This window comes from Euwallacea similis, chromosome 1 (assembly GCF_039881205.1).
Source record: "Euwallacea similis isolate ESF13 chromosome 1, ESF131.1, whole genome shotgun sequence".
NCBI lineage: Eukaryota > Metazoa > Arthropoda > Insecta > Coleoptera > Curculionidae > Euwallacea > Euwallacea similis.
The window spans coordinates 5,859,005-5,873,885 of NC_089609.1; the positions used below are offsets into that span (position 1 = coordinate 5,859,005).

Genomic DNA, 14,881 nt, shown 5'->3' on the forward strand with positions numbered 1-14,881 from the left:
AATATATCATAGTCACCTGTCCGGGCACTCGAAACAATCGCATCTACATCGTCGTCTGACGATTACGTGGAGTGGGTCTCGCTTTCTTCCTCCCCGAAACAGATGAGTAACGCTCGAAACAAGTGAACGAACGGCAGCGGAAGAAGAAGAAGAAGAAGAAGAGCAGAGCACATCGCAGTGGGTCCTGCCTCCGCGTGTTGAAACAAACGGCGAATTCGTAGCAAGCGGTGGCCTTAACAGTCGCAAGGCCGTGCAAGGACGTTCCTCGTTGTTTTCCGCGGCTAATTCTTCACAGGTCACCTCGATCTTCTTCATCAGGCGGATTGATTGGGTTTTGATGATGCGGGCGGCCTCTGGGCTTTGATACTCACTCAGATTTTTATCGGTGTGGTGTAGAACTTTTTGAGAACATAATTGAGTAGTGATTGAGTTAAAAGGTAAGTAAGAAAAAGTAATAAGAAAGTGATGCTCATTTTTTCCATAAAAAATTGGCAAAAAAACTGATTTTCGCAGAGACACAAACAGGCAGGAGAGATGTTAAAAATTTTCATATGTAATTAAATTATGTATGAATTTTTTTTTTAATACGTACTGTTAGTTTTTCTGAGGTCAGGAACAGTTTCCCCTTCATAATTTATTTGGGGATATGCCACTTACTGTTTCTATCCTAAAATTTAAATTTCTTCATAAATTTAGAAACTTTTTTACCTTTCGCAATATTTTCTTATACATACATATATCGCTGTTTTTGAGTTATTTGCAAAATGAGAAGGCTATAGGCACTTCTTATAAATATATCCTATACATTCTTCTTATGAGAAAATTATGTACACTGCTCAAAACAATTAGGGGATATTGCAAAATAAAGCTTTAAAAATTTTTTTTGTCACAGGAAATACTCCAAAACAAGTTTTTATATGCATGTTAAGTTTTGTTCAGCATAGTAAAAGTGATTTATACTGTACAGGCTTATTTTAACCGCTTAAGACAATATTTAATAAAAATGTGTAGAGTTGTGCATTAAAAGGTCATGGTTTATAAAGGTAAATAAAACTTTCTGTTTATTAATTTGATAAAAAAACTAAATTTCAGTAATGAGTATGATCTTCTCTCGGTGCAAAGAAAGCTTGGCATCTTGATGGCATTGACTCAAACAAGTTATTGAAGATTGTTTGTGGAATTTCATTCCATTCTTCAATTAGGGCATTTCGAAGATCTGGAATGGTTCGAGGTGGCAAATTTCTGCTGGCAACACGTCGTCCCAAAGTATCCCAAGCATGTTCAATTGGATTTCCATCCGGAGAATTGGCAGGCCATACCATTCTCTCTATATTAATTTTTTCCAACCAGTTGTTCATGATGTTAGCACGATGTGGATGAGCATTATCGTCCATAAAAATAAACTGATTGCCTATTACTGCAGCATAAGGCATTACAATAGGTTGTAGAATTTCATGAAGATACCTATGGGCATTTAAAGGACCATTGTTGATGAAATACAGATCTGTATGTCCACCAAGACCAATTCCTGCCCATACCATTACGCCGCCGTCTTCAAAAGCAGATCTTTCTCTTACAAAATGGGATTGTTTCGTGTTCCGCGTTCACGCCAAATCCAGCACACGTCGATTATCAGGTTCCAGAGTGAACCTAGACGCATCGCTGAATAGTACCTGGCTCCAGTCATTATGGCTCCAATTTCTGTGAAGCTCGACCCATTCTTTCCTTGCTCGTTTGTGCTGCATCGTTAATGGAATATAAACCATAGGCTTTCGGGCATAAAGTCCGATATTATGCAGCCTATTCCTGATGGTTTGAATGGACACAAGCCTTCCAGTCACATTAGCAAACTCACTCCTTAGAAGTGGTGCATTGAGATTTCGATGTCTCCGAGTCAGCAGATGGAGAAAACGGTCTTCTCTTTGTGTTGTGGAAGATGGTCGACCTTGTCCAGGTCTTCTTCTCACATTTTCCGTTTCCCGAAACCGATTCCACAGCCGCGAAATCACACTTTGACTCACATTAAACAATTAGGCAACATGTACTTGAGTTCACCCTGCCTCAAGTTGCAATATTGCTCTCCATGCCTCACTTTTGGTTAAATCGTATTGTACATTCATTGTACGAATAAATAAAAATGAAAGACTTAAACAACTTATTCGTAAATGCGAAACTGGACTAAACCGTAAGCGGTATAAAAATGCGCTTTTATACCGTTGGTGAAAAACCAAGTCAAAACCTGCAAAAACGACAAAAACCTAGCGAATGTATTATTTTCGTGTTGAATCCTGTGGTACTTTTATTACGATAAGAAACTGGGCGAAAAAAAATTGAACAAATCATTTTTTTTCATAAATAACATAATATCCCCTAATTGTTTTGAGTAGTGTACATTCCTATATACTTTTGCGAACGGCTCATTTTTCAATAAATGTCTTTAGAGAAATATTCCTTTGAAGTTTCTCAAATAATGTTGAATCAATTCGCATGAAATCAGAGGCACACCAAGTTCAAACTTGATTGGCTTACTCACTAGAATCAAATTTAAAAAAATAAACCAATATAATAATATGTCTATTTTTATTTATATTCAAAGATTTTTTATATAATTTAAAATTCACATGCGCATTTGTCTTTATCTCAAGTTGTGTCCGAGATATTTATGATTCAACTTCGGCTAATATGAAATTAAATTTTTTAAAAAACTGACATGTATTTACCAGTTAAATGAGATGTTGATACTTGAAATTGACCAAATCCTACAATTTTTGCTGAGTGTATTTATACAACCAAAGAATTAAATTTGAATAAAATTTTACCCAGCATTGAATTTAGAGAAACCGAAGTCTTATTTTGACAATTTTGCGATATCTAATCAATACCTTGTTATAAAGCACAATAGACAAACGTCCTATTTTCTAACAATTTCTAAAAAATAAAATATTTCGTAACTTAACTTTCAACTAACAAATGCCAAAATTCCATTCATTCAACAACGTCGAAAAGGTTCATTATCCACTCAAAATGTTAGATCATCACATATGTATATCGCTAAATACATAGCAGAATATTACAAGGTCGTTAAAACCCAAAAAAACATCTTATAAATTCTCCTATATATATTGATTGGTTCAATTAGCATGCTACCTCCTAAGAATAAAACACACAAACAAGACAATCCTTCATCTTCTCGCATGTTTAAACTCGCAGTAAAAAACCCACTGTGTTTATTTAATCAAATGTCTTAATTATCGGAACAAAAAGCAATAAAAACGTGATTAACATTGACCAACATGAAGAAGTCTTGCACAGTGGTCCAAGGCAAATATTGGACCTCAAGAGTTTACGAGTAGACTTGGAGAAACGTTTGAGTTGCCCGTTTTTTCAAAAAGAACTAGTTATGACTCGTTAAAGCTAAAGCCCCATTGACACAACCATTTGGTCTGTGAAAACACTTAAAATCGAGTATTATATGATTCTGAGAGGGTTGATAAAAAGAATTTTTTATTTGAAAATTTTTCGGTAATAAAGAGATTTTTTTCTTGAAATTTAATTTCTCAGTTCTATCAAATTCTATAGCCCATAAATATTCCATTTTTTCCCTGAATTTGGCAGTTCCTTTGATCAATGTCTGAAGATATACAAATATTGAAATTTCCATAATACTGTACGAGCTTGGTGCATGGATTAATTACTGTACAAACAGCATACGAGGTCGATTATAATAGTCAAATAACTTGAAGAGCAAATAACGTGTTCTTCAACAGGTGACAGGTGTCTAAAAAGGCTCTATTGAATTCCGATTAGTCTTGCGTAATGTTTACGTTTGGGTTGTTACGACATCTTGCAGGCTCTCATTTCTTTACTCTATCGGCTTTGGTTGTATTTACAGGTACCTACATACAGATGTTTAGTGCATGGGTACCACTTGCTGAGATTACCTTTACTGTCGATTCTTTGGTTGGAAACTACAGAACTACTTCAGAGGTCAGTTACAGTGGTCTAGACTCTTCCAGTATCTAATAAAAAGCTCAATTTCAGGTGTATTGGAGTTCTTTTTAGAGTAATTGTTGATAAGGTAAATTACACCTGAAATATTTGGAAACTTACGAGTATTTGGCGAGACATTACAATTTGGTGTTAAGCGTCCTCAAATATAACGAAATTAGTTTGTCAAAATTTGCACATCGTGATGTCTTAAAGGTTTAAATTAACCGAAAACGTGATTATTTACGTCCGAAAATCCATATACATATGCGGTTCTGTAAATTATCCTTATTCAGTAGAAAATTGAAAAAATCGTATAATATACAGGCTGCTCTATATAAAAACGTATCAATCGGGAATCATTCAGAACACCAGTTCGTTTTGGATTTGAAAAATTACAAAAATCTCAATTAGAAAAACTCTTTTAGAAGAAAGCTCGCTCTAGAACTAGTTTTTCAAAAGATTGTGCAGATAACATGTAAATAAAACATCGTTTCCTTGACAATTTTTTAACAAGAACTTGATTGGCCAAATTCATTAAAACGTAATTTGGATTTACAACTTCAAAACTTTTTCAGGAGCATCTACTATTTTGTCCAAATCTTATACGCGACGAATTTTAATAAGATATGTATTAGTTAATTTTTAACTACGTATGTGATTATAACAAAATCCAAGATGCTTTAATAGATACGAACTACCTCATATTGTGCAATCCTATAAAGTAATATATAATAAGTACCATAATAGCTGCGCTTCAAAATATATTCTTGATTAAGGCTTGTCAGGGCTTTAATGAGATTTTTCGTTGTATGTTGTGGAACCCATTAGCTTTCCCAATGCATTGTTCCTTTGTACTTCAAAATTAAATTTCTTTTTCAGTTATTTGGTTCCTAGAAAAAATACATTTTTCTCACCAATAAATTAGTTTTGCATTTAAAAAAAATAATGTTTAGATCCTTAAAGTGATTTTGCACTAATGAACGTTTGAATTCGATTATAATTAACTATCAACGTTTCCGCGACGTATAAAATGTAATTAAAAATTTTCTCACATGTTTATATGCAATTTGTACATTGGTTGCAGGTTGAAAGGTATTACAGAGCTGCCTTATGGGATTATGCCTGCCTTCGCAAATCCGAGTAAGAACTGCATAAAATTACACGCAGTATAATATTTTCTAAAATATTCTATACAAAGGACTATTTTGATTGAGGATATAGAGGGCAAAATGAGAAATTACGGGTGTTTTAAGATATTTAGATGAGAGCGATTTACTGGCAAAAAAATAATCAAAATGAATAGGAAAGCTACTAATAATTAGGAGCGCTGGCAATTCGCAGCAACTGAAATGGATTTCAAAGATTTTCTATTTGGAATTCCACGAATAAGAATACAGTGAAATGTAATCTGCTTAACTAATTAAATAAGGGCCATAGATTACGCAGGCGTGCAAAAATTTCACTTATGCCATAGTCGGTTACACTGCAAGACATCTCTGAATAATGAAACATTGTGCGGCTTCCATATTGGGTTGCAAATATGTGGAGTATGGTGATAGCGATTCCATTTATACGATAAGATTTTGAGATATCATAAAATACACATTTAGCCTTGAATAGTTTATTGCCAATTTCTGTAATTTGTTCTCAAATAAAAGTAACGTTTGTGCTTGAGCTGGAGAGTAACTAAACACTTAAATTGGAGATTGCACTACTGCTTGTTAAACTAGACAAGTTTGGTTTGCCTTCTAAGGACTTTTGGCAAATAGCAGAATACCTATTTCTTTTGAAACACAAAGAAATGTAATGGCGATTTCATGTTTTAAAAGTCATGTCATAATCACCTGAGGTTCAAAAGTAAACTTATAAAATAGTGGAAACTGGTCCATAATGTGCATATACGATTGCTAAACGAGGAAAATTAATTTTCTACTTTGTCTGTGCATGTGAAAATAACGTAATTTCATGTTTTTGTTAATGAAGTTTATACACTTTGAATTGTCACAAAGAAAAAAGAATAAAGGGGTTTAAGTCGTCGGACCATTTAGTAAAATTGTAAGACAAAAACCTTCAACGTGGACATCTTTAAAACTTACTTATTTAATTCTAAAGATGCCCATACTATACAGGTTCGGCTCACCTACAGAACTTCGCAGTTTTGTTTCCTAAAAAATTACTTCATTTTAAGTCAATTGTCAAACTTTATAAGTTATCTGGCAACGTTGCTGTCCATGGGCCAGTGCAAATCTGTCAAAATGCACTATCCATCTTCAGAAACAGACGCTAAGCGCGACGTTGCAATCTCTTTTTGAGGGTTTCAGAAAATTGTCAAGACATTAAAGGAACTCTTCTAATATTAATAGGTCTTTAAAGCATTATATTTGGTTTGAGACTTGAATGCATCAAGCACCTGTCAAAACTATAATAAAATGCATCAAAACATTGACTGTACTAATCTGTATTGGTACCGAAAAAGGAAGGTTACAAGAACCAGCTCACGTATCCGCATGTTGTGTTCAGATCAATAAAGAAATTCTCAAGCTCGTCACATTAAAATATCGGCGAACATACGGTATATGATAAGAAGACAAACGAATACAAAGTTGTAAATGGCCATTTGAACGGTATAGTTCTTGTTCCCATGTCACTCGCATATATTTCGCTAAAACTGCCCGAGCACAACTGTTTTTCGTCTAACGGGAAGGACATTTTTTATCGGCCCTAGTTTCGTTTCTTAAACCCAGATATTTTTAAACTAAAATCAATCCAATTAAATATGTTGATTAATCTGTTGTTCGTTTTTTATTTCTTTGAAATAATGCGTGCAGACGCACCATAATATTTCTCAACACCCAGGCCTGTAATTTCCTAATCAATCACGGCACCTGGGCGCACATTCGCTTGATATAAATTCCTTCTGTTATTTAACGCCATGTAAAAACCATTCATTTTCGCGTTTTTTTTAGTCAGGCACTGAATAAAATGGCTCTATAAGTTATTATTAGCGTTATATGCATCCGCTATTACAGGGGGGTGTGAATGAGATCACGTGGAAAAAGTGTTGCTCGAAGGGAGCTTTTTTCTGCACACACCCGTACAAGCAACCGGTATTTACTTTCAGTTTATGCTATTTTGTAAACTTCTTTTTCATTGTCATGTTCTACCTATGTAGTTGCCGTAGGTAAGTTTTCCTTGCTGTTGACAAACCCGTGGAAATATGCGGATTTTCGTTTTCTGCAATCACATGCGTTGTCGTTATTTCCATCACATGGCAATGCGAGTTCAAATTCTCTAATTATACATTTCGGTTTTCTTGTGCTTAATTACTTCAAAAGTAATACATTGTCTTCATTGGCTAAATGAAAAAAAAATGTTTTTTTTTTATTTAGGATTTTTAAGGATTTAAGAGGTTTTTGCGTTTGCCTACTTATTAGTTATAAATTCTCTTTTTTAATGTGAGCTAACCCGAACTGACCTTAAGGATATTGTAAGCCTACCAATTTCAAAAATATTGCAGCGCACCAAATCTTGAAATATTTGAATAATTCAAAGCAAAAGTATGCTCTTACCCTACCTTACTAATATACCTTTACATGATAAATCATTTTCTACATGAGTATTTTACCAAAAACACCAACCTTCTCCACCTTGAATACTAAACTATTAGAACTCAGTCAACAAGTGCAGCAAGTAAGACATGTTCATTTAGTGATCTATACCTAAAGAAGCGGGTATAGACCACTACATAAACCACTACTCAAACAACCAATTGAAGGAGACAGGCCGTTTGTCGGTTTCCGCGATATTTAATGTCTAATTACTCTCAGATGTGATACCGTATTCGGTAAACTGCTTAATTCCATCCGGCATGAGAAAATTCGCAATTAAACGTTGGACACTGGACATTTCAGTATTTGTTCAATATCAAAGAGTCCTATTATTTATGTTAATATCTGTCAATATGGACATTAGGAAGCGGGCTTCTAACAATATCGTGAAATGATGGTTATTTTGCTATTAAAGATGCCGGTGAAAATAAAATATGTATATTGACCGTAGAAATTCCAAATTTGTGTTGATGGTAATTATTATTTGTTCTTTAATAGGAAACAAATTTTTGTACTTAGACGTGCACTTGCTTCTATGTTCATGTAGGTCAACATTTACAAGTTCGCGAATGTATTTCATGTATGTAATTCGAGGTAATTGCAGAAGTCTCTTCAATGAATACAATCTTTTACTGATCTGGAAAAATCGCGTGACTCCTTGTTCATTAATCATGAGGTTTAGAGAATAAAACAATGTTATTCTATTATTGTACAGCTCTCGTTTAACATGACGGTGCATAATTGATCAATTAATCTTGGCATTTCTTTTTGCGAATAATCAGGCGGCAATCTTATATACAAGATGCATCAACAGTTTAGTTTCAATCAGAAGCTTGATTGCTTTTGTTTATTTAGAATTATTGTGGTTTCCATGGAGGGGATGTAAGAGGTCATCATCCAAACATTCAAGTTCCTTTATAACTAACCAAGAAATTTCCCTGAAAATATCATTGAGAAATATAAGAATTTTCAAAATTTCTCTGAAGTCATTTAGAGGTTACTCGAATTAACACTAACACCGCAATAGGATTTTAACTGTATTGAAGAAATTAGACGGGAAATATGGTGAATAGTTTAACACTATAAAGATAATTTCTAAATAGAGTGGATTTGACCTTGAGTTGATCCTTTCATCTTGACCCTTTACATTGGTTCATGTTCTAACTCCCCACCAAGATCAGGAGAAAATAGGCAGTATTTGGCCTTGACCCAAATTAATCTTTGTCCTTTCAATGACACCCCTCTTCTCTCCCTATTTTTTTTGCTGACAAACTCCAATTAATCATAGACATTCACGGAGAGTGATTCGAATTATTCAAATTTCTCAATAAAATCTCTTTAACGGGACGAAAAATAAGTCCGGATTTCATTTCACCTAAGTGACTGAGTGATTTCTCCTAAATCCGGATTGATTTTAAGCCTCTAAAATCTTTTTGCGACTTAATTTGTTAAGAATTAAAAACAGTGGCGTACAAGGGTTTCAGAGATGTAAACACGGGTGTGAGACGGTTATTCGCATATTAGGGCTGACTGACCCTTTGATCCTGATAGTTCTAGAAATTATTGTTCTAAGATAAATCGAGCAATTTTTGAGATATTTGATCAAGCTCAACTTTTGTAAGAGTAGAAGTACTTATACAGGTTTGGGATTAAACTTACTGACGATGACTTATTGAAGAAGCAATAGAACAGATTTTGAAGGATTCCGACTGAAGATTTTGTCATTTGTATACTTTGGAATTTGGCAATGAAATATGTTTGAAAATTTACGTCATGTGTTTAGATATTTTATTCAGCATTAATTCAATGTTAACCTCTTAATTAATGACTTTAATTACGCAGAAATCCATTACTTTGACATCTTAGCTGTTGTCGCACTATTCGTTGGTTTACATGTTAAATATTTACTTTTCCCGTAAAATCGCAGAAGACGCATTTCATTTATTTTAAAATTTCACATCATAGAAAGGTTGCTTTTAAGATTCTGGTAAACAAAAAATCGTAACTACATTGTAGCAAATAATGATTAACGAAATAATTATCCCTAATCAGCTTTCTGTCTAATTTATGTGTCTTGCGCCCTAAAAGCTTTCACCGAATCCCATCAAAACAAAAAAAAGCTAATTTAATTTAAATTCTTTACAAAAAAGTTATGCCGTAATTAACACCTTTGAACCGTAATTACATTAGGAGGTAATTGCGTGCTTTCTTTCTGGTAAACGGGAATTTGATAGTCTCGAGGTGTGTTGTTATTGCCCAACTTGTTAACACTCACTTTAATGTCTGATACGTGCCTATTATAAACTCATTAGAAAATCGATTAATGATGGTTCTGACAAGTACTAGGGTCATTTATCGTATGAAATGATACTGGCCTGAAAGCGTCCATGAGATAGTTTGCATGGGAGGATATGGAGACGTTTATGATTCAAAGAGAAATATTTTCAGATTCCCACACAAAGGGTTACAAACAATATATAAAACATTAGAATTAATTGCGAATTAAAGATTGAACATATTTTGTTCATTATTAAAATCGTAACAACATTGTTTGAAGACTGGATTTGAACAACCTAACCATAGGGCATCATTACTGACAGGAACCAATTTTATTTATGAATTTGAACCTTCTAACCAATCAAATAGGATGATGTCGTTTTAAATTTGAATTAAAAAGCCACGATGCCGCTACTGACAGATTTTTCTCAACAGAAATATAGCAGATGTCAATGTTATATGAAATTAAGAGACCTCAATAGTTATTATATTCGAAGACCTTAACAAAGCGTAACATACCTATGCTGATATTTTATTGACGCTCTAAAAGTCACCAAACATTTCAAAATGCTTGACTGGGCAGCGGTCAATCCCGCTAATGCCGCTATCATATCGGTATTTTTTAACGGATGGGATGTTACTATTGTAATTATGCGTGGTCAGGTGCGTCACAGCAATTTTTTACCGCATAATGGCTCATTTTCAACGCACACAGTTAATTGGTGTATATAGTTATATGACTTAAGGCTTGGGTACATAAGCTAATTACTTAGTTCTAAGAACAAAATATGTATGGTTACGTGTCTTACGAATGGCAACGAAAAAAAAGTATTGTTCTACGTCAATGACTCCCCAAAGGATGTGCCAGACACCAACCCGGCAATTTGAAAAAATTATAGCAGATAAGCATTTCGGATTACTAATAAATCAATAATGAAGAGCAATTTAAAAATCTATAATGATCTCTAAGTTGAAGCTAAATTACATAAAGAAATTAGCTATGTCATCATAGGATTTTGAACGTAGTCGTTTTGCCAAACGCCGACGTCAAAGTGTCGCAGATGCAGAGCTACACGAGATGCACTGTCAATGGGTATACGTCACAGTGGCGTCAATTTCACATGAGCAGCTGTGTTCCAAAATGCTACAGTTTTATTATCGCTCATTGAGTTGCTGACTTTCTAGGTCAAAAGTTTTCCATCTGGACATTTCTTGATCACCTACAAAAGTCACAAACCTTCATCCGCGAAATGGCGGTTTCCCAAGACGAAGACGAAACCGCAACCGGGTCTCGGAAAGATTGAAGATACCGGAAAAAGCGTACCCGATATTACGGACCACAAATTATTAATAAAATAGATTTACGGTACCCGAGTGGTACCGCCTCCACACGGACGTTACCAATTAATTCGCTCTAATTGAATAAATTAGGCGATCGGCCTCTGCAAAAAGATCGGCCACAGATTGTTTTCGATGACACGCATGGTTGGGCGTGATAATTAGCTAATGAAGCTTGTCGAAAGACGTTAAAGTTATTGGTTGATGATAAGGAGGATGGGTGACGATGGTGAAAGTCCAGTGGCGCTAAGTGTCAATAATAGTGCAAGAAACATGTGTAATCAGGTGGAGCTTCTACATATGTACATAAGAGGTTTAATGGTGGCAGGCTTATTTCTTTTAAGTTTTTTTTAAAATTTGTCAAAACATGGGTCGAGGTTATAAATTATGTGACTTGATTATAAGCGATGAATTTTATGAAGCTACTAAATACTAATAAGTAATTGTAAGATTTGGAGTAAACTGAGAAAGTTATATTTCGTATTTCACCTTGTATAAAAGTGAGCCCTCCTATACTTTGTATATCTTTCTATATGTCTCAAGAAAAATTTGTTAATAACAACATCATAACTTTACATTTAAAATTAAAAATTGAGTGTAATTGGCATCTAATACTTGTCATGAATTAAAAAAAGTATGTAAATATTTTTGCCTGGTCCACATTATGTGTCTTTAACACTTTTTTCAGTGTTTTGTTTTGAATCGGAACATGGGATTGTGATGTGGCATTAAAAAGGACATTTTGCATTCATTTTAAAATAAGTAAAAACTTCTGTCTTTCTGCACAATATCAAACAGTCGGGGTCACTTCCTCGAATGTTGAAAAATTTCCGAAATGTACTGATTAAAAAAAATTTTAGGATCTGAGTTATTTGTCAGTTCCATTTCTCTGCAAATGCAATAAAATCCGCATATATAAACGTACCAAGATCGTGATAGATTTCTTATTTCCGAGTCTTGGTAACTCCACTTCACTGGCATTCCTTCGGCGGTTTTTCTGCATGACAGACCTACCAGACCAAAAGTGTTTATCATTTCATTAAAATAGTTTCGATTGCGGAACACGATGCGACCACTAAAGTGTGGCGTGTTTTCTGTCATTTAGATTTTATTTTACAATCGTGTTTTCATCCATTTAAACGGCTCAGATGCAAACTGGTGCATAACCGACCAGCGTAAATGATGACCGGCATTTAGCCGGTAAAAGGCCAACACGGAAAAATGACCCTCTAGCTGACAAGCTAACACCTATAATTCTTCCTTATAAGGACTCACAGGATATATTTACGAAGATTTGTTAAGTAGCCTCTCTAACTCTCTCAATTCCTAATTTCAGATGCCATACATCGTAGAGGCGATAATGGTTCTCACTCTGGTGGTGGTCGAAACGGTAGCTGCCCCAACGTTTCGGACAAATACCCCTGATCGTCAGGGTAAAAATCTGCAGTTCTACGACTATATGCAGCCGGAAGTCGACTATGACAGCTATGGGATGCATAATGATGACTATGTGTCTATGGAGATTGATGAGAATGATTTAAGCCGGACGATACCGAACAGAAAACGAGCTAGACCTCCTCAGCCTCCTCAGTACAACTCCCCTATTTACTACATCAGGTTGCCCCCTCAACCCTACATGTTTGTACCCGGTAAGTTCTTGAGAAAACTTCGAACGCATTGATTTTCAATACAGCTCCATGGGCATTTCTAAATGCAACTTCACATTATTCCAAACAAATCGCTACTAAATTAATTTTAACTCTAATTTTAGGTTTGGGTTACATGTCCCAACCGCCACCCAACCCAATGTCCCAATTCCTCAATATACCAGTGAGCTTTGTTGCCAATGGAAAGCCTAGCAGCATCTACCAATGGACTGGGGGGATTGATATCCCTACGGCAGCTCCCCCACTGCCTCCAACCACCACTAAACCAAAACCCAAGCCTGTGAAGAAGCCCTTGTTACCAGATTCGACCATTCACAGGCTTCCAGGACAGTTTGTGTTCAATGGAAAACCAGAAGATATTTTCGTGCTCAGAGACAGTTATAATTCCTTGTATGGGGATGTGTTGCAAAATCTGTATCCTTAAGTTTCTAAAATTTTGTATTTTGGAAACCTTTTTATGTTATATCTAGTGACAATAATTCTACCTATAAAATGGTTCTTAACTGCCAAAACGTGTGATTTTCTCTCTATACTTAAGTCATGGTGCTTATTCTATATGCTTTATTATTTTTATAAATAGATAGGTAAGTGCCCTTGTAATTCCTTCTTTGTTCTGCCCAATTATTTGATTACATAATTTTAGATTTATGCACGCGTGTGGTTTATACTGGATTATAAGTCCTGTTAGTGTTAATTTTAATTCGAATGTTCGAACGTGAGAATGTTTTTTAACGTTCTGAGTGTGTGTGTAGAATAAAGTAGTAATTGGCCAGACATTTTGACATGAATTCTTTTGAAATGATGGGAACATTGTTGTATGGCCAAATTCGGATTTCGCGTTAATTTATAACTGATGTTATTATGTAAGTAGATAGCTATGTTTTGAAGGTGGGGGTAACTTATTTGTACATAAAATACATGGTAAGTTCTCTATTTTTAATATAACTTATTTTTTATTTATTTTAATTTAGATAACGAATGTAACAGAAAAAATAAAAATAATACATTTATTTCTTTCTTATCTTACATATATATATCTTTAATTGTTTGCTTGTTGTTAATGCAAGCACTTGCTACGTTTAAACGTTGCGGTTTTCTTGGACCTATCTAATGTTATGAGGACAGAACTTAGGTTGAGATGCTTGGTATAATAAGAAACAAAATTCCGCAAAACTTTTGCAATAATTTTAGACATTTCAATTTAGATGTCGATTAACATGTATACTACAATATTAAGAACACAAACCACTAATGCTTCACAAATCATATTCAGGTCAAAACGAATGCTGTGAAATAGAAAACATTACTAAGAATAATTAAAAATGTCTCTAAAAGTTCTATCAAGATGTCCCTGTCTACACACGAATTAAAATTGACAATTTGAATCTTCATAGAATACGCTTTTAGCTTGAAATATGTATTAAAGTCAACGGTGCAAACCGTCGTTAAACCGTATTTAGGTCAGAACGAATGTTGTGAAATGGAGGAAATTATTCAAAATGATTAAAATGCGATATCCCACCGGGACGTCCCTGCTTTGATTTGAATGTTGTTATTTTGGGGTTTTAAAACTTTAATGTTCTGAAAATCGAAATTATGTTGATGTTACTTTGTCCAATTTGATAAAGTAGTGGGATTATTTTTCGTATTGATTGGTATGACCAATGTCAGCTCTGTTGCAGTTTTTTCAGGAATTTCTTGTCCCACATTATATTTTTTGCGTTAGGTATTTTTTATTTCACCAGTATTTTGAGGATGCCAATTCACGTCGAAACATTTAAATATATTGTAAAGCTTCGTAAGAAATTTATTTCTTGTCACATAAAGGACCACAACCCAAGAACCAATGTTCATGCATAATTTTTTCTTTGATTTTATTAGGAAGCAAAAAAAATTTAAATAAGTATTTTTGAACCGCCTTTAACTCGTTTAATGCTTTTGTTTGGTATTTCGCATTATTTTGGTCTAAACCGTCATGTTATAGCGGCATGTAATAGTATT

The 14,881-nt window shown here is 34.4% G+C and overlaps 1 protein-coding gene across 1 annotated transcript; it reads left to right on the plus strand.

The window, feature by feature from the left end:
* On the plus strand, nt 1–13,878 carry LOC136411867 (uncharacterized). Its single transcript, XM_066394651.1, has 3 exons — nt 1–437; nt 12,550–12,862; nt 12,985–13,878. Exons 2-3 carry the CDS (start codon nt 12,550–12,552, stop codon nt 13,302–13,304), a joined length of 633 nt encoding a protein of 210 aa, XP_066250748.1. The 5' UTR covers nt 1–437; the 3' UTR covers nt 13,305–13,878.
* The last annotated feature ends 1,003 nt before the right edge of the window (nt 13,879–14,881 follow it).